At 38.7% G+C, this 27,545-nt stretch overlaps 1 protein-coding gene and 1 non-coding gene across 4 annotated transcripts in view; one reads left to right on the top strand and one right to left on the bottom strand.

Moving 5' to 3' along the window:
- Positions 1-3,252: 3,252 nt before the first annotated feature.
- The window catches only part of Mrrf (mitochondrial ribosome recycling factor), a 50,675-nt gene continuing 26,382 nt past the window's right edge, over positions 3,253-27,545 (bottom strand). For 2 of the 3 annotated variants that reach the window (XM_013356701.3, XM_013356700.4), the window contains exons 6-8: positions 11,101-11,260; positions 10,717-10,851; positions 3,253-4,207 (exon numbers count right to left, since the gene is read on the bottom strand). In XM_013356701.3, coding sequence (XP_013212155.1) covers positions 10,750-10,851; positions 11,101-11,260 — 262 coding nt within the window. In that variant the 3' untranslated portion in view covers positions 3,253-4,207; positions 10,717-10,749. The remainder of the gene's footprint in view (positions 4,208-10,716; positions 10,852-11,100; positions 11,261-27,545) is intronic. The other variant, XM_078048142.1, reaches the window with a different exon arrangement.
- On the top strand, positions 15,673-15,741 carry Trnas-cga (transfer RNA serine (anticodon CGA)). Its single transcript has one exon. It is a non-coding gene; the product is annotated as a tRNA-Ser (tRNA).

Genomic DNA, 27,545 nt, shown 5'->3' with positions numbered 1-27,545 from the left:
TATTTCTGGGTTAAAAAACAAACTTCAGGTACTGTTCTATGTTATTGTATTCTAATTATCATAGCTTTCTAATTGTTTTATAAAGTAAGACTTCTGCTTCTCTTACGTCACCTTCCAGGCACAGAACATTACAATCCATATTTTGAGCAAGCAATCAGTGAAGCACTTGGATTAAGGACTCACATCAAAGTTATATCTGGATTTGAGATTTTACTCTAGTACTCACTAACTATGTGACTGACTATAGGCAAGTATTCCCTTTCTGAACTTCAGTTTTCTCATATGTAAACAGAGAAAATTGAAGTATCTCTATCAACTAGGGTAAGTTTAAAGGTAGTGACACATGTCAAGGGTCTACATGTAGTCTATGGTAGGTATTCAATATTAGTCTGAGGTTGCAGAAAGAGGAGCACAATTTATCAAATTATCTTAGAATAGGGGTCCTTTTTTAATTAAAAAAGTCTGTGAGTAGAAATATTCTCCAGTGTACTTATTCAATAATACTATAGAGGCAAGAATGATAGTAGATCCCTATTATGAAATACTGTACTACAAGGAAAGAATGAATGTACTAATGTATGTACTAACACAGATGGCCATTATTTCTGGGTTAAAAACAAACTTCAGAATATGAAAGAAGAGTTCCCCTCCCTCCTTTAAAAAAATTATTTATGTACAGAGAAAGATCTGGAAGGATATATACCTGATTTTAAAGGGGGGGTAAAACTAGAAAATTGTAAGAAGTCTTGCTTTTAATTTTTCCCCCATTGTTGACGGACCTTTTTTATTTATATGTGGTGCTAAAAATCAAACCCAGTGCCTCACACATTCAAGGAAAGCACTCTACCACTAAGCCACAACCCCAGCCCTTATTTTTAATTCTTTATATTGTTTCTTTTATAATTTCATACACACACATACACACACATGAAGGAAAAAAGTGGGGAAAAGCTCTTTGGCCTGTTGGGGGGGGTGTTTTGTTTTTATGGAACTTTAAATGTTGATGAACTGAACAGAGGAGGTGGTTAATTCTTCTGCCAAGTGTGAGAATTTCCAACACAGCTTTTACCTTAGAGAGGGAGAATGCAGGAGGGTGGGGGGAAAGACTGCTCAAGCATCCTCGTAACTCAGCATATCCTAGCAGGTAGTCTCATTCCTGCCACCACTGCAGCCCTGACACACAGAACAACAGAGAAACTTTGATAAATGTCAACCGAAATGGAGCAATCAGCTGAAAGCCATTTGCTGAGCTATCTGACTGCCCTGGGCTTGAGACTTTCCTTTATTCATTTATCATGATATACAGCTTTGGCCAACATACACACAGGAGAGAAATTGTTGACATGTGGAACCCAAGTACAGAAAATCTTTCATTCTTTCCTCCCTGGTCTGTTCACCAAATAAGTTTTTGTTTATTTAAAGACTACAGAGGATTTGGCTGTTAAGAACCAAATGCCTTTGGAGTGGAGTTACAACATAATTTATCATTTCCTCTGTTTATTAAAAAATCCTGCATCTTTGAAAAGCACATTTGCAGTGAGTTGGGGATTTCGGCCACTCATGAAAGACTGTTGCAAACCCCTGTGGCTGGCCCCCAAAGGGGCTCCTTTGCTCTCTTCCTGTTCTTCAATTGATCCTGTGCTAGCCACCAAGGGGTGGTGAAGGAGATGTGAGGACAGGTAAACCTGGCAGGAGATTATGTTAGTTCCTTTCATCTTGGACCTAATCCTGACCTTAAATCCTCACTGGCTATTTCATAGCAGTTCCCACCAGGATAAGCAGAGGAAACAGCATAACTTTCTTACCTATAGCAGAGGACTGAGTCTGGAGGAGTCAACTAGTAGAGAGAAGCAAGATGTTGCATCAAAGGAACTCAGCCAGGGTCTGCTGCCGTCCCAGTAGCTCCAATCCCAAGGCAGATGCCTGGCTGAACTAGAACTCCAGCCAAGACACTATAAACAGCAATTTAGCTGGGTGTACTAGCTACCACTTGAACGTGGGTCACACCTTGCACATTTTTTTTATTCCTGGCACAAAGGACAGTATCTGATAAACAACCAATGCTCACTAAATGCTTGCACAGGCAGCAGGATGCTGTGGTGTCCTCCAGGTGACTGAACACTAGGAGATATGAGAGGGTGGCTTGCCCAGAGAGACCATGGGAGCTCGGTGTAGTACCCCCACTCCCACAGCTGCCTTTGTGCACTTCTTCATCTGGCTGCTCACTTACATCCTTCACAATAAACCAGTAAACTCGTTTCCCTTAGTTCTATATGCCATCCCAGCCAATTACCTGAATCATGGTCAAGGAGGGGGCTGGAAAACCAGTTTGTAGCCCTTGATTTGTGACTGGCATTGAAGTGGGGACAGTTTTGTGGGGTTGAGCCCTTAACCTGTGGGATGTGACACTGTCTCCAGGTAGATAGGGTGAGAACTGAAGTCCAGTGTAAGACATGCAGTTGGTAGCCACTGGAGAACTGCCTGCGTGTTGGGGGAGACCTCACACATCTTCGTCACAGAAGTGATCCACACTTAAGTGTGAGAGAGTAGGAAAAAGCAGTGTTTTCCACTCATTAGTGAGCAGAGCAGGCTTTAGAATCAGGCCTCAATTTGAATCCCAGCTCTGCCACTTGTTAGCTATGTAAATCTGGGCAAGAAACTTTACCTTTGTAAAATGAGACTAACCATAAATAATAAAAATCCTCTACCACCTTCCAGCTCTGTTACTTGAGGAGCATCAGTTGCCTAATATTGTCAAATCTTAGTTTGCTATTTTGTGGGGGAGATTGAACATTGGAGATTGAACCCAGGGATAGGTTACCACTGAGCTATATCCTCAGACATTTTAAATTTTTATTTTGAAACAGGATCTTGCTTAGTTGCAGAGGCTGGCCTCAAACTTGCTGCCTTCCTGCCTCAGCCTTCCCAGTAGCTGGGATCACAGGCATATGCCACACAGGCCAGCTCCAGTTTTCTTATTTAAAAGGAGGTAATATACACCTGTTAAGTTTACTATGCATTATAACTATAAAGCTTTAGCGACTCTAGCTCACAGTGGCTATATTGTGAATGGATGAAAGAAAAAAATATTTGGGGATAGGGGTTAACTTAACTTGGCACTCAAAGATGGGCCAAAATAAACCACATGTCTATCAACAACAGGCAGTAGGCCCTGGGGATGGAGAAGGTATCTAATTACAGTAAAAGTTGAGAATAAGGACAAGAGTAGAAAAAGACAGAGGGACTGTTACATCACAGAAGAAACCAGCATTTATTAGGTAGCTACTATGTGCAACTTACAATGCAAAAATATGAATGCCTTCTATGTTCAGGGTATTATGCCAAGACACAGACTAACTGGCAAAATAATAATAATCATAGTTTGGGTACAAATAAAAGCATTAGATTGAACTGAGAGCCAACAGTGAGGGTTTTAGGTTAGGGGGTAAAGGAAGGATTCCCAGATGACATGATAAGAAAAGTAAACAGGCCTGGCCTGTTGATGAGGAGTAGAAAAATGATCCAGGCAGAGAATGGAGCATGCATGAAGTTGATCCAGAGGCAAAAGCTGTTCTTGGTTGCTTTAAATATAGGTACTTAGAGATCATCCACCCCAACCAACTATGTCCTTTCCTTTGTAACTGTTATTCTTTCCGATTTTTTATAATTTTTTTATTTAGTGGAAATGGGCCTCTAGCAAAGGGGTTCAGTCACATCAGAAGGCCCACATCAGTCTGAACAGAGTTTAAAATTAGAAACAGGGCTTGATTGACTGTTTGAAAAAGGAGGCTCCTGAGATGAGGAGCAGGCAGTTCAAAGCCTGTTAATGATCCCCATCCCTTGGAGACATCATGGTCAAGGCAAATGCCCAAGTAAAGACGCTCTGCCATCAGTAGATGTTCTCTGAGGGCTAACCAGGCCAGAAGGCTCAGAGTAGAATGGGGTGAGCAGGAGGAAGGTGGAAAAGAATGAGCAGATCTGAGTATCCCACTGGAAGGCAGAGCCTTCCCTGCACTGACAGCACAGTGACAGACTTCCACGTGGATGGAGACTGGGGTGGGAAGTGCCAATTTGCCCCCATGGGATCCACCAGAAACTGGCTGTTGTGTGGTTGGGCTCTGACAGACTTTCATCCAAGGAGTTCTTTGGTCTTCACTGCCAGATGCTTGTCTAGCTCTGCAACTGTGTCATCGGCCATTTGGCTGATCTGCAAGAACACAAAATGAGATAGCTTGATAACCAAGGCTGCAGAAAGATAGGGGACAAACATTCCAGAAATATGAAAAGGTTATCTAGGAAAAATTACAGTGATAAAAGTTCACATTAACTGAGTACCAGCCAGCCGTACTAAGAACTTCAAATATACATTCTTGTTGATTCCCAACAGTAACCCTGTGAGTCAGATACTATCACTGTTCCCATTTTACAAATAAGGAAACTGAGACAGTTGGATCACTACTTACAGGGTAAAGAGCTAGAAAGCTGCAATGCCAAAATCTAAGCCAAGGAAGTCTGACTCCACAGCCCACACTCTTAACTATTATATGAAACAAAGAAGCCAGACTGTCTCTTAATGGGCCTCTAGAATTCTTACACCTCAGCTAGTCTACCAGTTTAGAATGTTTTCAGATGAACTGATAAAAAGAATATTAAGATCCCAAGAGTTAAGCAGAAAAAAAAAATGCCTTCAAAAAAGATGAAGTACATCTGGTTAACAAACATGGAAAATTCAACAGACACTGAGGAAATGCAAATTAAAACAAGATACAGTTTGGCTATCATAGTTAGCAAAATTTGATGTGTTTTTTAATTACAATATTCAATGCTAGTAAGCTATAGTAAAATGGATAAGCTCATAGATCACTGATAGGAATTTAAATGATGCAAATGTTCCTATCATTTAATCCCTGAATTCTCAACTGGGAAATTATCATATGAACAGGATCTGAAAAATTTTTAAGCTCTAAACACATAGATATTTATCCTGATTTTATTTTTAATAATGAAAAATCAGAAAACCCAAAGTTATGGAATAGAGAAGTAGCTGAATATATACAGTCATTAAAAATGGGTGAGACTGTGGCTGGGGCTGTAGCTCAGTGGCAGAGCACTTGCCTACCATGCATGAGGCACTAGGTTCGATCCTGAGCACCTCATAAAAACAAATAAAATAAAGGCATTCTGTCCACCTACAACTACAAAAAATAAAATTTTAATAATTCAAATAGAGACATACTCATGTTATCCTTCACTTAAAGCAAAATCAAGATTCAAAATTCTCTGTGTATGTTTTATATATATGTATATTTTATATATATATATTTATATGTATATATGTATTTTTTATATAGGCCTATGTGTATATATGTCTATGTACATATGTATATATATTTTATATATTAGAAATAATCTATAAAATATGTAAACAAAAAAAAGGCCTAGCCAGGCATGGTGGCACACACCTGTAATTCCCACGGCTTGGGAGGCTGAGACAGGAGGATTGTGAGTTCAAAGCCAGCCTCAGCAACGGTGAGGCACTAAGCAACTCGGGAGACCCTGTCTAAATAAAATACAAAACAGGGCTGGGGCTAGGGCTCAATGGGTGAATGCTCCTGAGTTCAATTCCTGGTACCAAAAGAAAAAAAAAAGGCATATTTTTTAAAAGAAGAAGGAAACTCACCAAAATATTAACAGTGGTTATCTTTTAGTGATAGGAAGATAGAAATATATTATTCATGTCTCTTATCAGTCACATCCCACCTAGCACATCTCAAGTTCTCAGAAAGCATTTAGTAAGTGAATAATTATTAAAGTTTTCTATGCTTTTTCTGTTTTCCAAATTTTCTGCATTAAGCATATATATATGTCTCTAAGATTAAAAAAAAAAAAAGCCAGTATTATTTACTAGGTACTAAAGCCTCACCCTCTATCTATATGGGACTGAAGGGAAGAAGCTTAGATGGGAAGCTTTGAGGGTAGCAGCATAGTGCCCAGGATCTGTGTTTGACATTTTGATGTGTGAACCCCAAGCTTTGGTCAGGAATTGGAAACTAAATGTGCTAGAAAGAGTAGAAACTAAAAAAGACTTGCAACTGGTCCCATGTAGGGAGGCAGCCATCTGTCACCATAGCAACAGCTGTACATTTTTAAGCTGGAAAAGTAAAGCTCCCGAGGTTGCCAGACACTTTTCTAGACTGAATTTAGAATGGCAGTTTGGTCTCTCCTCACTAAGCCAGTCAAAACCCCTTGAAATGTTTCTGGCATCTGCAACTGCTCTGCACGAGGTGGAGCACACTGCCCAGCAGCACTCCAGCCATAAGCCTCCTCCTCAGAAATGGCACTGAGTACAGTTTGGCATAGGGATGGGGAAAAAAAGAAGAGACAGCACTCAGGGTAACAATATGACGACATGGAGAGGCAATGTGCAAGTCATTTTCCCACTCTGAGCCTCAGTTTCCTATCTATCAAATGAGGATGCCAGTCCCTTCCTCAGAGAGTGGTTGTGAAGGTTAAACAAAATCATGAACATATGAGCACATTTACAACTGGGTATTTTCTGTGCAAATAGTTGTTACTGTGATTTTTTACTATTATTTCCTAACTTTTTAAAAAATATTTACTAACTTTTTACCATATTATAAGTACAAAGTGTCCTTGGGAACAGTCTACCTGCAGGTTCATCTTTTCCATCTCTATCTGACTTCTTAAAATACTGATAATCAACACCAACATACCAAGAACAGCTTCCACTTACTGAATGTTCACTACATGCCAGATACTACATGTTCACTAGGCTACATTTTCACACATTTTGTTGCACAGAATCCTCACAACATAGGGGATACAATTAGGTCTTTTTAACATATTATGAAGACTTTTTCACCAGCCTGTTGCATAATTGTTCCTACTTTGCCAAAGTTTTTCATCCTCTGTTCCTTCAATTAATGCAATCATCTCACACAACCCCTGTACAGACTGGACAGGCATTATCCCTATTTTACAGAGGATTAAGCAAGGCATAGAACATTAACTGCTCTGCCCCCAAATCACATAAAAAGTCAGTAGTGTGGCCAGGCAAGGAACTTACCCACCCATAATGGTCAGTATGATGCTCCTGCTCCCTTTGAAGAGTCTAAGCACCTGGCCTAAGTCCTTCCTCACTCCAGCCTGGCTATGATAGGGTCATTAAAATTTATCAATCCTAGTACCCTTAAAGTCCCAAGGTTGGGAGAGGAATGACATGGGACAAACAGAGTAAAAATTACCAAGGACAAGCAACCATGAGTCACTTCTAAATATGCTGTATCATTCATTCGGTCTTCACGTCAATCTTTTCAGATGAGCAGATGCTCAGAAAAGTGAAGCCATATTTATAGCACAGAAGTAAAGGAGCTAGGATTTGAATTCTTAATTCTATTTGAATATCTTAATTCTAAAGCAAAAGCCCTTTCATTATCATATGACTTGTAAAGATTATGATATTATCACCAACATCATTGTCTTGAGAATTACATTTTCACTTAACAGTTCAAGGAAATAAAAGGCAGGAAACAGAGATATGGAAAGAACACAGCACACAGCTCTGGGACAGGCTTGCATACAAGTCATCCTTCTTGAGGCCTGGCTTGGGATCCCCACTGCTCACCAGTCTGGCCTCCCTGACTGCAGCCCAGTCTGCCAAGAGCCCTCCCTTCCTTCATCCTCACCAGCACCGGGCTTCACTCATTTCAGAGCAGGCTGTTTCTCAGAGAAAGGCAGCAGTGAAAGGATATTGGCTAGAGTCACTGGTGGTTTCTGCCAAGTACTTTAATGTTCAACAGACCCGTTTATAGCAAACTGAAGTGAAGGTGAAACAGCAGGCAGGCAGATGTCAGCGTCCTGAGCAGAAAGACCGTGGTCCTTCTTCAGCAGAGCTGGCCAGGGCTGGGGAAGTATGGAGGGGCTGGGGGAGTTTGGGGGTCAGATGCAATGGCTGAGACAGAAACTACAACTGAATCATCGTTTGATTCTAACATAACAAAGATGAAAGAAACAGTGTTTTTATAAAGTTTAAAAAAAAAATGACCTCAAAAGAATTTTGGAAAAAACTTTCAAAAGAAAACCTCACAGGGGCTGGGGATGTGGCTCAAGCGGTAACGCGCTTGCCTGGCATGCATGGGGTGCTGGATTTGATCCTCAGCACTACAAACAAATAAATAAAGATGTTGTGTCCACCAAAAAAAAATCTGAAAAATAAATATTAAAAAAAACTCACAAAAAATGAAATAAAAATTGTTCATAATCCTATCATCTGATATATATAAGCTGCCAACTGTTCTATGTATATGTGACTTTTCTTTATAAAAATGGCATCATGTTATATAACTTAAAGTATATTCTAAAAAAATTTCCTGTCTATAAAAATATTTTTACTGTCTTTCTATGCAGATTTCAATGAGTAGCTATAAAACAATTATTTTCCCACTGTCAGAAATTTAGACAGCTATTATACATAATACATCAGAGAACATCCCTTTAGATAAAAAAATTATTAACAATTTAATTCGGATAAATTCCCAAGTTACTAACTGAATTATGAGTTTTGGTATATGGTACCATATTATCCTCTAGAAAGGCTATATGAATTTATATTAAAAAAACAATCTTCTCTGTATAGTGTAGGAGTAAAAACAATAGTTTCAAGACATCAATATTTTAAGCTCACATTAAAACTTCTAGGTTCGAGTTAGAAAAGGCAAAATTTTAGCATACATAGTTTTTAAATCTTAAGTGATTTAGACAGTATATACTAAGAACTTTAAAAATATGTATTTCCTCTACATAGTACTTCCACACTTGGGACATTCTATACTAAGGAATTATAAAGACTTATAATGATATGCACTGCAATCTTAAAAAAAAATTAAAACAAACTAAATGTCCAAAAAGAGGGCTTCAAAAAGTGAATCATGGGTAAAACCTCAAGACAAACTAGTAGCCATTAGAAATGGCCATTATAATGACAAGGAAATGTTAAAGTCTTTAATGCCAAATGGAAAATGAAAAGCTGGATGTAAAATTGTATATACACTATACGTACTCATCATGTTTACAATTACATAGTGTTAAAAACAAACAAACAAAAGGAACAGAAGAATTATTCCAAAATATTAAGAGGAGCCACTTGTGCAGTGTGGGCTTGTGATATGCATTTTCCCCATTTTTGAAAATAGTCTTCTGTACTCTATATTTTCTATAATGAGCAGACATTACTTTGATAATCAGAAATAAAAAAAGTAAACAGATAAGTTTTTTAAAAACTGTTTATGAAGCAACAATCCACTGCATCCTTGTTTATATGAAACAATAACAAAAAAACCCACACTAAAAACTCAAATTTTGGTGACTTCTGACATGGAAAAAGAACAAAATGAAGCATACACAAGGCTGTCTCCTGAATATTTTCTCCCAACCTTTAATTATGTAATAGCAAGTGAAGTTACCACCAATAACGGTCAGAGCCAACATTAACATGACAACATCTGTAAGCGGAGTGTGGTGGTGCACAGCTGTGATATCTCAGTGACTTGGGAAACTGAGGCAAGAGGATCGAAAGTTTGAGGTCAGCCTCAGCAACTTAGCTAGGCCCTACCTCAAAGTGAAAAAAGAGGTGGGGATGTAGCCTGGTGACAGTTCCTCCCTGAGTTCAACCTCCAATACCCCCCCAACACACACACACACAAAGGATATCTTTATTAAAGATTTTTACAATGGAAAAATGATAAATTTTATAGATCACTGGTATTTTATAGATCACATATATGCTTACAGAGAAAGCCTGAAGAACAGCACTAAAATGTTAGTAATGGTCACCTCTTAGTGACAAGACTTCAATGACTTTCTTCATTACTTTTTTTTTTTGGCACTGGGGATTAAACCCAGGAGTGCTTAACCACGGAGTCACATCTCCAGCCCTTTTTATTTTCTAATTTGAAACAGGGTTTCACTAAGTTACTTAGGCCTCATGAAGTTTCCTTGAGCTAGCGATCCTCCTGACTCAGCTGTCCAAGTCCTGGGGATTACAGGCATGCACCACCACACCCAGCACTTCATTCCTTTTATAATAAACATGTATTACTTAAGTATTAGGAAAACTAATGGAAGTTATTTTTGCTTTGAAAAAAATAATAATAATCAACACAAAGAAGGGAGAGCCAGGCACAGTGGCATCTGCTCTTGCCAAGTAAAGACGGCCTGGAAATTTATTGACTCTGGAAGACTTTTATAAAGCAGATTTGAACCCAGTCCAAGATCTGCAGCCAAGTTCCCTGAGAGGCCAGCCTAGAACAGCTACTACCTAGCTTAACCATGGAAACAAGAATAACAAATAATGCTTTGAAACTATAAATCACTGAGTTTTGAAGTAGTTGGTCATACAGCATTACTGCGGCCACAGGTGGATTATGGATGCACAGCCAATGTGGGAAACTATAGTCATATTAAAATTTAAACTCCTCAACCTGGTCTTCAAGACCTTCTATCTTCTCTACTCACTCCCTAGTCTCAGCCTAGGTTAAAGCCCCACTGATCTATGTGACAAGGCTCTTTTATATCATCATCCGGGTGCACATGCTGTTCTTGTCTCTTTTCTTCTTGTCTCTCACTCTTTTATCCAAGAGCTCCTTTAAGACTTGCTCAAGTGCTACTACTCAGCACACTGACAACGAAAGTACTTACTTCTCAGCAACCAGAAAACCAGAGAAGAGAGCATTAGCAGGTAGGCTCTGTGATCAGCCTGCCTGTCTCTGGATGCCCTTTCTTCCATGTACCAGCAACATGATTGGGCTCATCACTGAACTTTTCCTCACAGTTCTGTAGTGACGAGAATAAATGAAGTAATATAAAGTGTTTAGCAGAGAGCCTAGCACAAATAAAAAGTCAACAGCATCTTATCCTCTTTTATGGATCCCTCCAGGGCCCAGCATGAGGACAGAGACTTGGTCAATACTGTCATGTGAATGAAAGGACCAGAGACGTTTGTTTAAACTGTCTTTGCTTCACACATGAATGAATGATTCCTTGGGTTGGAAACATAAACTCCACATCTGTCGGCAACAGTACCTGCTTCTCTATGAGCCTAATGGTATCTTCCGAAGTCTTGTCTTTTGATTTCTTCAGCTTATTCATGGCATTGGTGCGAACCCTCCGTAAAGAGTCCTTGGCCTTGTTGGTGTTCTGTTTGGCCAGTTTCACCAGCATTTCCCTGTGCTCCCTGGTTACTCTGATAAAAGAAAAAACAACAACAACAAAAAATCAACAAAATCATCTAGACATTAGCCTCTAGCAAAGAATTTAATACCACTCAATTAGCTCCACAGTCTGTAACTTTTACTCTGAACATTCTTGACACATGCCTGTGGATATGCTCAAGGTCAAGTATGTTGAGTTAGCTAAGGACAGCCCATAAGAATATTGCTTAAAAGCTCAATTCACAATAGGTAAGCTATGGAATCAACCTAGGTGCCCTTCAACAGATGAATGGATAAAGAAAACATGGTATACATATACAATGGAATATTACTCAGCCATAAAGAAGAATGAAATTATGGCATTTGCCAGTAAATGGATGGTAATGGAGATTATCTTGCCAAGTGAAAATAAGCCAATCCCAAAAAACCAAGGGCCAAATGTTCTCTCTTATATGCAGATGCTAGCACACTGTAACTGGGGTAGTGGCAGAAGAAGAGAAGTTCACTGGATTAGACAAAAAGGGAATTTTAAATGAAGGGAAGAAGGTGGAAATAGGAAAGACAGTAGAATGAATAGGACATAACTTTCTTATATTCTTTTATGAATACATGACCAGTATAACTCCACATCATGTATAACCAAAAAAAAATGGGAAGTTATACTCCATGTATGTATGATATGTCAAAGTACTGTCATGAATAACGAAAAAGAACAAACAAAAAATTTTCAAAAAGAATACTGTTAAAAGTACAAGAGGAAGTCTACACAAACCTGGGGTCAAATTCTGATCATGCTACTAATGAGACATAACATGGTCTCCTTTCCTCAGAGTGTCCATCTAATGTGGATTCAAAGAGTGATATAAAAAAATTAATGAGATGATGCATGTGAATTATTTAGCACTGACCCCAGTACATTTTAAGTGCTCAATTAAACAATCAAAAATGAGCCATAACTCCACCTCCTTCCTGCTAAAGAAAGCAATGCAAATAAGTAATGATGTTATAGAAATAGCAGCATCTCTGATCGCTAAATCATCCAAAACAAGTAGTAACTTCATAATCTTATTAAAACAAATGACTTTCAATTGATCTCAAAACCAAACAATATGTAACACGAGTCACAATGTAACATGTGCGAACCACTATGCCAGTTAACTTCCAAAAAGTACCCAGGAAGTCTCTATCACATTATAAATGTTTAATAAATATTAGTTTTTACTTAATATCCTCATCGTAACAGCAAAGAGCATACTGAAGGCTGACAATAGGCCACTATAGACAGGCACTTACACACTAATCCTTACAACCACCACGAGATAGTTATTAGTTTACATTCAATAATCACAACAACCTAGCAAACTAGCCTAGCATGTTTGCCCGGCCTTCCTTTTTCCATTTGTATAAACTAAGTGCCTACCACTTATCAAAACTTTTTTCCATTTTATAAACTGAGTGCTAAGCACTGAGGATATTACCATGAAGATGACAGACCACTGTTTGCTCTCTTAAGGAGCTGCAATAGGAGTGAAGCAAGCAGTGACATTTACAATGGAGTATGAGTAGTGCTATGGAAAGGGATATGGGGAAGGCTAAGGTGCCACAGGAAAAAAACCCACTCAGCTAAATCACCAAGGACTGTCCAAGTTTAGGGAGGGGGCAGTAAGGGAAGGTTTTTCTGGAGAAATGATATCTAAACATAATAGTCATTAGGTCCGTTTACCAGTATTATGGTTCTTATCCTTCTGGGCACATAGGAGAAATGCACGTTTTGACCCCTTCCAAAGCTAAGCTACACAGCTTTCAGTCCCTTCTGGACTGACCTACTTGAATGTATTCTCAACATAAAAATGAAATGGCCAATAAAATCTGAGCAGAAATGATGGGTATCACCTCAGGATAGAAGCTTCCAGAAGAAATGCATGCTCTATCACATTTGTTTTCCTTGGCCACAGTACAAGTTGAGATAAGAATTTCCATCAACTCAGGTCCCAGAATGACCATGATGAACAGCCTCTAGAATGCAGCATGAGCAAAAAATAAACTTCTATTGCTATAAGCCATGGAGATGTTAGGATTGCTTTGTTAACGCAGCATAGCTCATTCTGACTAATATACTTTATTAGAATCAAAAAAGTCCAAACTGCTAGTACAGGCAGAGTAAGGGGAGACATGTAGGAGGAGGAAAGAGCATACAAAAAGGCTTGAAGCTGTGAAGAGACCATGTTTCATCACAGAGGAAGACAAGAGGAAGAGAAGACATCATAAGAGATGTACATCATAAGAGAAGAGGCTGAGTGGTTAGGGTGGTGGCTCAGTGATAGAGTACTTGCCTGGCACATCTCAGGCACAGGGTTCAATTCTCAGCACCACATATAAATAAATAAAGATCGACTGACAACTAAAACAAACAAACAAATAAATATATATATATATGTATATATAAATTTTAATTTTTTAATTCATTGAACAAAAATCATGCTGACATGTTTAGGTCTCTTTTTTTGTTCTGTCAAAGCATATGTCAGGGCTGGGGTTATGGCTCAGCGGTAGTGCGCTTGCCTCGCATGTACAAGGCCCTGGGTTCGATCCTCAGCACCACATAAAAAAATAAATAAAAGTTATTGTGTACAACTACAAAAAAATATTGGAGTACTCAAAGTTTTTTTTTAAAAAAAAAAGCATATGTCAGTGTAAGGAAGGAACAGGAAAAAAAAAATATATATATATATATTTTTTTTTTTTAAAGAGAGAGAAAAGGCTGGGAAGCCATATCATGGAGGGTCTTTTATAAGGCCATAAACCCCATTTTATAAATAAAGAAAATGAGGTCCAAAGAGAGTTTACTATCTTATTCAAAGTCAAACTCAGGCTGACCTGTCTCAAAAGTCAATGAAGTTCTGAGTATAACAAAATTTCTCTGTCCTGAAATTAACATCACTGGTATTTGCTCCCTGACCCTCAAATCAGTGTGGTTCTTGCTGAGTAAGGATAATTCCACATTCTGGGTACATGTTCAGTGTGGAATAGTGATAAGTAGCTACTGAACATTTAGTGATACCTATCTGATATTTTCTCTGATGAGAAAAAGAATTCAAAGAATTCTAAGAAAGGAAAAGCTCTGAAAATGAAGTGGACGGTTGTATTATAAGTAAATTCTTCTGGACTGACTACTTGAAGGTATTCTCAAAATAAAAATGATTCTGATCACTACCGCTATTAAACCCCTCTACACCAGGTGAGTACTTCTGAGTATGTGGTCTCACTGATTCTCACAACAATTCTTCAGACTGAAGTCTAATACCCCCATTTTCCAATTCGGAAATTGAGGCTCACAGATGTCAAGGGACTTGCCAAGGGGCTTGAGTGACAGAACTGGGATTCAAATTCAAATCTTTCTGGACTGTATTCTTTCCACTACTCCAGGCTGCTTACCCCTTATAATCTATTTCAAATAAATCATGCACTTCTGCTTCCAGACAGAAAGCTTTTCAAAGTCAGTAACATGAATCTTGGGGCTAAAAAGGACAAAACCACCATGTCAGGAGTTTAGGGATTTGGATCAGATCTTGTTACTTTTATGGTTTTTAATTCATTGAACAAAAATCATGCTGACATGTTTAGGTCTCTTTTTTGTTCTGCCAAAGCATATGTCAGTGTAAGGAAGGAACAGGAAAATTAAAACTTGATTCACTGATTCAAAAAACTTAATCCTGCTGAAATCCTAGGAGGGGCAGAAAATAAATGCATTTAAGACTGTAAGAAACCTCTTAAACTTCCCTAAAAAGAGCTCATTGAAGTATTTCAATCTTGTTTTTCATATATAACTTGAAATAGATATTCCACTGCTTTAGAAAATCTTCTAACCAACTTTACAATACATTGTTATATGTTAAATGGAAGAAAAAATATTTTTATTAGTGCACTGTAATTACATAAAATGTAAATTGGGACCCAAAATCTTACTAGTAAAAGGTTATATAAAAAAAAACAAAATCATATATGATTTGATCTTCTTAAAACGTATTATTTTGTAGTATCTGTTAATACAAATATGACATTACCACACAATTAATACCAGTTTCTAAATGAGATAGTGTACAATTAGTATTGATATTGTCAAAAACATTTCTGCTTCAGGATACAAATACAGACTCAATCATCTAAAAGATTTTAACAGAAAATGGAGAAGGAGGCACAATGAGGAGTGGGGAAAGGGTGAAAGAGGGAAAAAGCAGGGGATGCTGGACACAGAAAGGGCTGGGAGGAAGAAGGCAAATGCATGCCAGTTTGGGGTGCTGAGCTGAAAATACAAGACCAGACATTTAGGGTAATGGCAACAAACTGGTTTTGAAGATCAATCTCATTTGCAGATCAATCTCAGTTTGCAGATCAATCTCATTCCTCTATTACTCACTCAAAAGTTGACTATCAGGGCTGGGGATATAGCTCAGTTGGTAGAGTGTGTGCCTCGAATGCACAAGGCCCTGGGTTCAATCCCCAGCCAAAAAAAAAAAAAAAAAAAAACCTGACTATCTTTGGGCAAGCTACTTAATCTTTCTGAGCCTCAGTTTCCTTGTATCTAAAATGAAGATTTTAAAGAATGATTGGGAAAAGCAGATATGACAGATTAAAAATACCAACAAACACGCAATATATGCCTTGAATAAATGATAGCATTTATAAATGTTTAATCAAACACATTTAATTACTCCCTCATGAAACAATAAGGACACATCTGTTTTAGAAAAGAAACATATTGTATTATGGAAATATTTTAATTTCTTTCCAAAGCAGTGATTAATACATCTCATCATCTACATCTCCCATTCATAGAGTTCTGTGAGTGGGGATAGTTGGTGGTAGGGGGTGTATTCCAGGCTTCTGACCTTGGCTGGCTAGTTCTGAGCGCCCACTCAGCATCAGTTACCAAACACTGATTGAGCCCCCTGTGTTCCATGCCAGATTCTGAACAAAGCTGAGGTGCTCCAGAGAGGAAACAGGTCTAGTTCAACTTTTCCAGACTCAGTCATGTGGTAGAAATAGACTTGTCAGTCATTATTTTAAAAGATTTGACCACCTCTAGGTCAGTAGGATGGACCTTCTATGGGGGAATCATGCAGAAAAAACAATTCTTTTGTTCTGAGATCTGGAAAATGCTTTTGAGATGCACAGTAACTTGTTGCCTGCAGAAGAAAGGAAAGGGCATCTTGGGGAGAAGTATAGAGGAAGATGTAATGGTGGGAGGGCAAGTAAGAGACTGGAAAGGACACACAAGGGTTGAATTTGTTCTACAGGCTTGGAATTTTCAAATTCTTTAACCACAAAACCCTGGCTTCAAAGAAAAGCAAGGTAGTGGCCCTGTTTATAAATAAACAATAAAAAGAGACTACTCCAGTTGATGAGCAAAGGGTGCCGTGGGAGGGGCATACTTTATCCCATGGTCTACCCCCACTTCTTGACCTGTCACTTATAGGCTAAGTTACCTTAAGCAAGTTATTTAAACTAAGTAAGCCCTGGTCATCTCATCTAGAAGTAGCAATTAAAAACAATACAGCACCTCCATTTCAGAGTAATCACAAGACTAAGATGAAATAATATCTGGAAAGCAGCCAGCACCAAACCTGGTGTAAAATGTAAACTGTCCTTTGCTGTTGCTGCTACTCGGGTTTTGGCAACCCCTCAGGCATCTTCAAATAATGAAGTTTATATTCATGAGACATTTTTATCAACAAGAAATGATAGGACAAAGATCTATGCTTCAGCAAGATGACCTTTTGCAATCTGATGCCTAACTGCACATTTCATATACGTTTTGGAATCCAAATCCAGCGTGTAGCCTTGAAATTTTCTTTTTTCGGTACTGATTCATTCATTCAACATTTAGCTTCATTTAACCTGTTAATTGGGCAACTATTCCAGTTACTATGGCAGAAACAAGGGATATAACAGTAAACACATGAGTTTACAGTCTAGCAAGGAAGGCAGTCATTAAACAGACGCATGCATAACTAATCACTATGTTACCCCAGGAAGTAAATGTAGAGATAAAAGTTAGATGATCTTTTAATTAAGATGAGGAAGAGTGGAAGGGATAGTGGTGGAACATCATTCTCACCAGAGGGAATGGCACGTGGAAAGGCTTTTATTCCCAGGTCAAGAATAAGCAGTAGGAACACACTGCTCCTGAGGGACAGGAAAAAGTCAGTGTGGCTAGAGAACAGAAAGCAGAAAGCAGAGGGTAAAGACTACCCCAAATGAGAAGGCTGGAAAGGCTGGCAAGGGCAATGCTACAGGCCTTCAATGTCATACTTCAACGATGGAATATTACTCAGTCTTAAAGTAATGAGATCCTAATATATGGTAAATGTGGATGAACCCTGAAGACTTTATGTTAAGTGAAATAAGATAGATTCAAAAGGATAAATATTGTATGATTCCATTTATATGAGGTTCCTGGAATTGTTAAATTCACAGAGGCAGAAAAAATAGTGGCGACCAAGTCTAGGGGTAGGGGAGAGAGGGAAATGTAGAATTATTTAATGCGTTAAATGTTTCAATATGGCAGGAAGAAATCAATCTGGAGACTGGCTGTATTGCAAAGTGAATGTATTTAATCCTGCTGAATTGTATACTTCAGAGATAAACAAAATGCTAATTTTTTAGTGTATATTTGAAGATTTTTAAAAATGAAAAAAAAAAAGAGTCCTACTAGATGGTTCCTAGGAAAACAAAAGAAGTGTTTCAAGGGACAAAGAAAACTTGATAAGACCTGGGTTCTGTGGAGACTGCAATGCACAAACCAGAGCTAAGCATGGTTCTTTTAACAACACAGAAGCCCCCAGGCAGGTAGATGGAGAGCCCAGGTTCCACCCTGCAGCGGCTTCTTGGCTCCAAAGCTCCATGATGAAGACAGCAGTCTTTTCTCTGGGGTCAGAGAGCCTGCCAGCATAAGGCAGGGGTTTTGGCTGAACTGGCAGGGTCACACTTTGTTTGCACGAACTTTACCAGGCAGATCTCTCAGTAACATCCTGGAAGGGGGCCTTCCTGCAAAATTTCTTGAGCATGTTCCCATGAACAATAAGCAGAGGGCATGCCCCACGGGTAAGCAGCACAAAAGAGAATTCCACTAACTGAAATGATACTTCCTATTGTTTCAAGGAGAATGGGACACATGTACAAAACCACGTGTAAACAGGTAAACCAGTTATAGTGTTGACAGACGCTCCACTTCAGAGGGATCTCTGGCCACTTAAAGGGGCCCTTAAAGCTAAGAAGACCTAAACTGAAATCCCAGCTCTGCCACTTATTAGCTTCAGAACTCTGAAGAGTATGTATATTACCAGGAGAATGGACATGAGGATTAAATGAAATGAGGGGTGGCAGGGGTCCAGCATACTTCAAGTGCATATGCACTACAAGAGCTCAACACAAGGGGGTTGTACTAATATTACGAAATCTCCAGGACTTGGGGACAACAGGATGTGAGTGGTGAGGAAGAAAATACTCAAAAAGGATTTGGTCACTTGAGCTAGGGCTGTAGAATAGATGGTGAGCGGAAAGGAACAGAAGAGGAACAGATGATAGTAGCAAGCAGTGGGGGTTGTAGGAGTCATGAGTTCTGTGCCAGTGGCTAAGCAGAGGGAAGCAGCACTCCAGGGAATGGCAAATAAAAACACATTTCTGACAGTTCCACTGAGGAGGTTCCTTGCTACCTCCTCACTGGGCTGCTGGGAGACTTCCCCCCAGTAGGAGTGTTGGCCTGCAATCAGTAGCAGACACAGTCCTTGCTTCATTGTTTGCCGGTGGGAGCTGCCCACTGCCCTGGAGCTACTGGCCCTGAAGGAAATGTTTTTGTTTGAGTAGCCCAGCCAGATTTCCCATGCTTCTGGGTGCATCATGCCCACTCCTCCCACTAGCCTGTCTCACATGTATTAATGTCTCATAAAGACATCAGACCAAGGAAATTATACATTTGGGAAGGACTTCTCCCACAAGCAGTAATTTTAGTTCTCTCCGGGGACAAAACTGGCCACCAGCTTTCAAAGGACTTCTCTGTGACTGAAGCCTGGCTGAACCATCCTGAAATACAGTCCAGCATGACAGAAAGAGAAAGAGCTAAGGTCAAGGATCCCAGCTCCATGTTCGAAGCTGAGTGCCCTTGATTAAATCACTTATCTTTTCCTTCCCTGTCACCCAGAAGGAGGGGAACCCACGTCCTGGGTCTGTCAAATTTGTATATACCGTTTACTTAGTCAGATCATTGTGAGGATTAAACGTTAATAAATGTGTTGACACGTAGTGATGTGCTCGATAAACATTATGTTATTATTTCCTCAACTGTCAAATCGAAGTGGGGCTGGGGGATTCAAGATGCTACCTTTATTTCACAGTATTGTGAGCAAATGAGAGATGATGTTTCAAGAATTTTTAATATGTATGTGCTATACTATTCTAAATTAATAATAATATATAAGTAATAAAATTAATGGTGGGCTGGGGATGTAGCTCAGTGGTGCAAGGCCCTGGGTTAGATTCCGAATACTCCAAATAAATAAATAAATAGAAATGTCTACTAAGAGAGAGCAAAGTACAGTGACTATATGCCCAGGCTATAGAGAAAAACTGTCTGTTCTTCCACTTAACTATGTGATACTGGGTACAATGAACCTCCTTCCTCTGTGACTCAGTTTCTTCATCTACAAAATAGAGATAATTTCACACTTATCTTAAAAAGATTGCTATAAATATACTAGCTAATACACAAATAGTGCCTAGGACAGCAGTGAGCACATAGTGAGTGTTCATATTCACTTACTCCACAAACACTCCATGACTCATACCTATTACATGCTAGGCCCTATTCCAGGGCTAGGAATGACAACACTCCTCCCTCCTCTCAAAGCATTCACATTCTAGTGAAGGAGAGATAAACAAATAAATATATAAAAATGACAAATAAGTGATATGAAAAAAATAAAGCAAGACAAGACAATTAGGAGGGATTTTATTATACAATAAGGGCCCCATTTATATCTGCCTCATCATCTGACCCCAATGTCATCTGTATCTCTTCAGTGATAATAATAAAATCTAACATTTGCAAAGCTCTGTCAATGTGCCAGGCTCTGAGCTGAGGCAATCTTCATGCATTACCTCAGTGAATCTTCATAATACTCTTATGACATTAGTGGTATTTCTACATGGATTTCACAGATTAAAAAAAAAAAAAGTTGTTTACAGATCAAATAAACTGCCCAGGATCACACAATGACTTCCTGGTGGATCTGACAGTTGAACCCAGTGTGTTCTGTCTCCTAAATTCCAGGCCCTCTACTATATTTTCTCCATGTTGGGACTGGACAACCATAGCTCCTATTCTTACTAGTGGTAGCAATAAGTACAGCACTGTTCTTAAATATTAAGACCTGCTGAGACAGATAATTCACTGCAACTCTCAAGGTTCTGACATATTCAAGAGCAGTGGGGGGAAAAGAATCTACAGAGAAATGCAATGGACCTATAGCAGTCAATTGCTAGGTACTTACATAATACAAAGGGTAGAGAACACAGAAGAGGCAGGGAAAAGGGAAACATGTCCTTTGTGTGCAGCTTTTGCATAAATATTGGTGGCAACTTTCTCCTCAGCCCAGGTTCCATTCTTTCCTGAATGTACTTCCTTGAGTGTTTCAATCAGCACATGTGTGCGGGAAGGGAGTCCCCGTCCCACACACTTGGAGCCTGTAATAGCAGGAGATGCTTCTGAAACACCACAGGCCAGATGAGAAGCAACACTAAACAGGACTGGGCAGGCATCCTGAACCTGCACAGAGGCGCACTGGATCTAGAAGGTAGAAAACAAATGTACTGAACTAATCTTGAAATGAATGGCCCTGAAAAGCAGCAACTGCAAACAGGCAGTGGGAATGAAAAGGTAGAAAATGCAGCTGCAGTTGTTCAAATGCAGTTTGTGGCTGCCCAGCCCAAGTCAGGTCATCAGGAATTCTTTTATGATTTTTATTTTTCCTTTCAAGATCACTAACGCTATGTGTTTAGCTCACATAAGAAAAAGATATTACCAAAACTTCCTGGAATGTGCAAATTATACACACTACCCTGTAACTAGATCTACAAGGCAATATAGCAGCTAGCACAAGGAGGTCAGAACTAGAAGGAAACAGGTGCCAGGTCATCAGCCCACATAACAATGTGATAACATGGTAAGAACATGGACTCTGGAAACAGACAGGTTCAAGTTTGAATATACGCTGCTCCGCTTACTAATCTGTAACCTTGGGAAAGTTTCTTAAACTTTCTGATCCCCAGTTTCCACATCTTATTATACTCATCTCAAAAGGGTATTTCCAGAAAGCCAAAAAAAACCCAATGAGATTGCTATGAAATGTACACAATATTGTTAATTCAAGAACAAAAGAAAAAGAAAGATAGTTGTGATACTAAAAACTAAATTACAAAGGCTCTTTGACTTATGATGGGTATATATCCTGATGCATTCACTGTAAACTGAAAACATCCTAAGTCAAAAATTCATTTCGTATAGCTAACCTGCTGAATAACATAACTTAGCAATACAGCATGCTGTAGAATGTGGCCGCTTCCCTGACTGCTTTACATGACTGACTGGGAGCTGCTACTCATTGCCAGGATCACAAGAAAGTACTATACTGCATACTGCCCGCCCACGAAAGATCAAAATTCAAAGTGCAGTATCTATTGACTACATATTGCTTTCACATCATCATAAAGTCAAAAAACCTTAAATTGAACCATAATAAGTCAACAACCACCTATACATCTATATGGGAATACATATGCATCTTTTAAAATCTAGAAGATACATATTGAACTTAGAAGTGGCTATTTCTGGAAAGAATACTTGGGGAATTGTAAACGAATTTTTCTTTTTATATTTCTGTAGCATCTGAATTTTTGTGATAAGTATGTATAATTTTTGCAATTAGAAAGAGATGAAGGGGCTGGGACTGTGGCTCAGTGGTAGAGCACTCGCCTAGCATATGTGAGGCACTGGGTTAGATGCTCAGCACAACATAAAGATAAATAAATAAAGGTATTGTGTCCATCTGCAACTAAAAAATATTTTTAAAAAAATTAGAAAACTAGATGCTCTTCAATAGATGAATGGATAAAAAAATGTGATATATATATTGTGTGTGTATGTATATATATATACATACACACACACACACAATGGAATATTACTCAGCAATAAAAGAGAATAAAATCATGGCATTTGTGTCCATCTACAACTAAAAAAAATTTTTAAAAATGTTAGAAAACTAGATGCCCTTCAATAGATGAATGGATAAAAAAATGTGGCATATATACATACAATGGAATATTACTCAGCAATAAATGAGAATAAAATCATGGCATTTGCAGGTAAATGGATGAAGTTAGAGAAGACAATGCTATGTGAAGTTAGCCAATCCCAAATAACCAAATGCTGAATGTTTTCTCTGATATAAGGAGTCTGATTCATAGTGGGATAGGGAGGGGGACCGTGGGAGGAATAGATGAACTCTAGATGGGGCAGAGGGGTGGGAGGGAAAGGGAGGAGGCAGGAGGTTAGAAATGATGATGGAATGTGATGGACAGTATTATCCAAAGTACATGTATAAAGACATAAATTGTTGTGAATATACTTTGTACACAACCAGAGATATGAAAAATTGTGCTCTATATGTGGAATAAGAATTGTAATGCATTCCACTGTCATACATAAATTTAAAAAGTAATTTAAAAAGTTAAGAAAGGGGCTGGGATTTTGGCTCAGTGGTAGAGTGCTCGCCTAGCACATGTGAGTCCCAGGGTTCGATCCTTAGCACCATATAAAAATAAATAAAATTAAGATATTGTGTCCAACTGCAACTAAAAAATAAATATTAAAAAAGGAAAGTTTTTTTAAAAAAGAGAGATAAAAATCATACACCTAATATGTCCAACAGCCAAAATATACATTAAAAACACTCGTTACTCAACAAAGGAACGAACAACCCAATTTAAAAAAAGGCAAAGGACTTGAACAGACATTTTTCTACAGAAAACACAAAGAACCAACAAGCACATGAAATATATTCAACATCATTAGCCATTAGGGAAACCATAATGAAATACCCCTTCACATCCATTAGGATAGTAATCATAATAAAAATAACAAGTGTTGGTGAGGAGATGGAGAAAATAGAACCCTCAGATATTGTTGGGAGGAATGTAAAGCATGCAATCCCTGTGAGAAAGTTTGGCAGTTCCTCAAGAAGTTAAGTAGACTTACCATATAACCCAGCAATTCTACTCCCAGAAAATTAAAACCATGTTCACACACAAACTTGTACAATAATATTCACAGCAGCATTATTCACAAAAGCCTTGAAGTAGAAATAACCCAAATGTCTATCAACCAAGGAATAGTAAATAAAATGTGAGGAATGAATAAATATAAAAATAACCTAAAATTGTGGTGATAGCCGAACACCTCCGTGGACAAACGCCAAAGCTGTCCACTTGCAGTAGGTCAATTAGAGCCCAATAAAGCTGTTGAAAATATATAGGCCTCTAGCATCCTCCCCAAACACAACTGGGGGGCCACTTGCCTCAGGCAGTGCAAGAAATACTCCCAGAAACAGCTAATAATCACCATGCAGAAAAGGCCACAGGATAGTCACTAACAGCAGCAAACATGATGAGGACAATTTTAAAAACCACATGAATGCTCCTTTATGGACGGACCTCTTTCCTTTCTTTGCTGGTGTGAGACTGCGAATGGCTTTCCCTTGTTCCCTCTCTTTATCTTTCACAGGAGTTTCCCTCAATAAATCTTCATGAAAGCAAATGTGTTTATTATCCCATCTTATAGACAAGAAATTAAGGGTCAGAAAGTTGAAATAACTAGCCTGTAACTAGAAAGTCTTGCATTGATTTTCTTAGAATTTTTCTTTCTGGCAAAAAGCCAACGACTGTGAAGCCTTAGGGAGCAGTTCTATAAGTGGAGAGAGCCAAGGAGAGCCAAGGTCCCTCAACTTCACCACAAGTACGGCAAATCTCACACCACAGGCAGGACTCGGCACAAGGTTTTCTTATTTGGGATGTACCTTCCAGGAGGTCTTGATCACCATAATTCATATTCAAAGAACAAAACCAAGTGCTTATTAACAATCAAACTACAACGTTCCTGAGCAACTTAAATTCCAAGATAATTACAACATAATGACTCAACTCCTCCCATCCCTAAAAGTGGAGGAGAAAATGAACATGGGTTTAGAAGAGAGGTTACTGAGTAAGGAAGCAAAGACAGCATTAAGGATGAAAAGAGAAATCAGAAAACACACTTAAAATATCTTTGGTTTTACTCCTAAATAACCAGTTTCTAAGAGCTCCTTAACCAGGAGAAGAGATGATGAGCACTATAAGATAAAGGGGTTAAATTTTATTAGTACATATAATATACCTTACATTTGCAGCCTCATATAAAATATCCAATCAGTTTTCATAATCATTGACTAATTATTCCTATTTTACAGATAAAGAGACTTCTGCTTCAAAAAATCATGCAACTTTCCCATGGTTGCTGAAGTGGGAGGTATGCTACTCTGATAGCCCTCCAAGAGAACTGGTTTGACAAATAGGGACAAAATCTGTTCTTCTCTTACCCAACACCTCCTCACATAACCTGCTCTAGCTCAGTAAACGGTAACTTCATCCCTCCAGTTGCTCAGGCCAAAACCCTTGGAGTCATCCTTGAGTCCTCTCTAAATTCACATTCAATCCATCAGCTAATCTTGGCAGCTTTTCCTTTAAAACTCATCTAGAATTCAACCATTCTCACCAACCGCCCCATTACAATACTAATTCAGGTCACCATCATCTCTTCACTGCATTAGTGCCATAGCTCCTAACTGGCCCTGTTTCACCCTTGCTTTCTTACAATACAATTCTCAAAATTTTAACAACCAGAATGGACCTTTCAAAACCTACATCATTACACCCCTGCTCAAAACCCTCCAATGGTTTCCTATTTCATTCCAAACAGAAGCCAAATCCTTATCATGGTCTATTAAGACCTTACATGATTTGGCCACCTCATTCCACTCCTGACTTTATCTCCTATTTGTCTTTCCTCATTCACCCTGCTATGGCCACATGCTATTACCTAAACATCCTAGGCAGACTCCCATCTCAGGATATTTGCACTTTCTGCTTTTGTGCCTTGGTGCCAAGTGCAGGCATGCTGTGCTCCCCCACACCTTCAGTTCTCTTCTCAATTATCACCTTCCTCTATAGCTTCATGAACACCCTTCTTAACAGTGAACCCCCACCAGCCCCACCCATGGCATTCTTTATTTCCTTTCACTGCTTTATATACCTCCACTGAGAGAAAAACATGCTGGGTCTCTCTCTCGGTCTCTCTCGGTCTCTCTCTCTCTCTCTCTCTCTCTCTCTCTCTCTCTCTCTCTCTCTCTCTCACACACACACACACACACACACACACACACACACACACACACAAAATGTTTGTGTGCTACTGACCATCTCCCCAGTAGAAGTTACATAAGGCAAAGGTTTTGTCTGGCTTGTTCACTACTTTATTCTCAGTGTCTAGAACTATGCTGGGCATGTAGTAGATATTCAATAACTATCTGCTGAACACATTTATGAAGTTTTACATTTCAGCATAAATACATTTATATATTTTAGATATATTCTATTCTTTAAAAAGTAGAAAAGGAGGAGACGTGAGGAATGACCAATAGGCAGACAAGAAATTCTTGGGGTAACTGAATTGTTTCTATATCTTGATTGAGGTAGTAGTTACAAGGACATATACATCTATCAAAACTCCACATCGTGTACACTTGAAATGGATTCATTTTGTCATATGTAAGTTATTCCTCAACATATTTAGATTTTAATAAGTACCCTGTATCCCCATATTGCCTATCTAACCAAAAAGTGACATAAAAATTCACTGTCAGATTATGCTCCCGATTTGAGCTTTGAAAATTATGTTCCACAGAGTTTGGATTATCACATAATTAAAATTTAAAACATCAACTGTTGTCCTTTATTATAAAAACAAGCAAACAAAACAAAAACAAATCACTTTAGAAGTCCATAAATGCAAAAATACAGACTTTGGAATAAACAGACTCAAGTTTGAATCCTGCTCAACTCTACTAACTAAATGAACTTGAGCATATTTGTTTAACCTCTCTTAAGCTTACATTGTTCAGATAGAAAAACAGAGAGTAACAGAAAGAAGTAAGTTAAATAACAGCACACAGTTTGCACTGAGTACACAGTAAGTTTGATGGCTATGAGTGATGCCACGCAGTGAGCCAGAGGACTCAAGTACCAATGAGGCTTCCTAAGTAAGCGATGTGAAGTTTGGGTCTGAGAACCAATGGAGGGGTCACTTGGTGTGCTGCAGATGATCACCTGGCCCTGAAACGTCCATGTCCCTAAGCAACTCACACTGTGCGCAGTGCTGTTGCCAAGTACCCAAGCAATCAAGCAGCAAAAGCAATACCAATTTCTTTCCCAACTGCAGTCTCCCCACCACCACTTCCCACTCCCAGCAGAAGAGGGAGCCAAGCCTCAGAAGATCACAAAAACTGTTACTTGAAAAAAAAAAAATTAACCAAAATTTTTCATTATGTATAAATTGCAAACACTATGTAGCCTTTAAAAGGAGTGAGGAAGAAGTCTCATCAGAGAACAACAACATATTGAATTCCTTTTTAAAAATGTACAGACCAGTATATAGAGTACATTCCCATATCATTGCAAGAAAAATGGAGGAGGTAAAGACACGTGCTTGACTACACATAGAAAAAAGTCTAGAAAATCAAGGTGGCAAAAGTGATTCCCTATAAAGAATAGGATGGAGGTTTTATTGTTTGTTTGTTTTTAATTCTACTTAAAATAAAATGAACATAGACCCTGATGAAAGAAGAGGACAATAAAGGAAGGCTGCAACCTCAGGGGGCAATGAGCCAATCATACATGCAGTTTTGTCTCTTGGGTCAATTCGTGATTGCCTTATAGCATTTATTTAAAGCCAAAAATGAACCCAGTGATCTCAAACCAAAGCAATCTGGTAAAGCAATGAGTAAGGGAATGTGTTTATTTATTTCTGTCTGTTTGGTGGGGCATAATGAAGACATGAATAAGGTGGAGGCAGAAATCTGCTCTGATCAAAACCAACTATTGCTCAATACTTCTCAGGACCCCAAACAGGTCACAAGAACAGGAAGAAAGTAACAAAGACTCCAGTTCTAA

This window comes from Ictidomys tridecemlineatus, chromosome 4 (assembly GCF_052094955.1).
Source record: "Ictidomys tridecemlineatus isolate mIctTri1 chromosome 4, mIctTri1.hap1, whole genome shotgun sequence".
Classification (NCBI taxonomy): Eukaryota; Metazoa; Chordata; class Mammalia; order Rodentia; family Sciuridae; genus Ictidomys; species Ictidomys tridecemlineatus.
The sequence above is the reverse complement of the archived record's forward strand: the minus strand, read 5'-3'. Positions and strand labels throughout refer to the sequence as shown.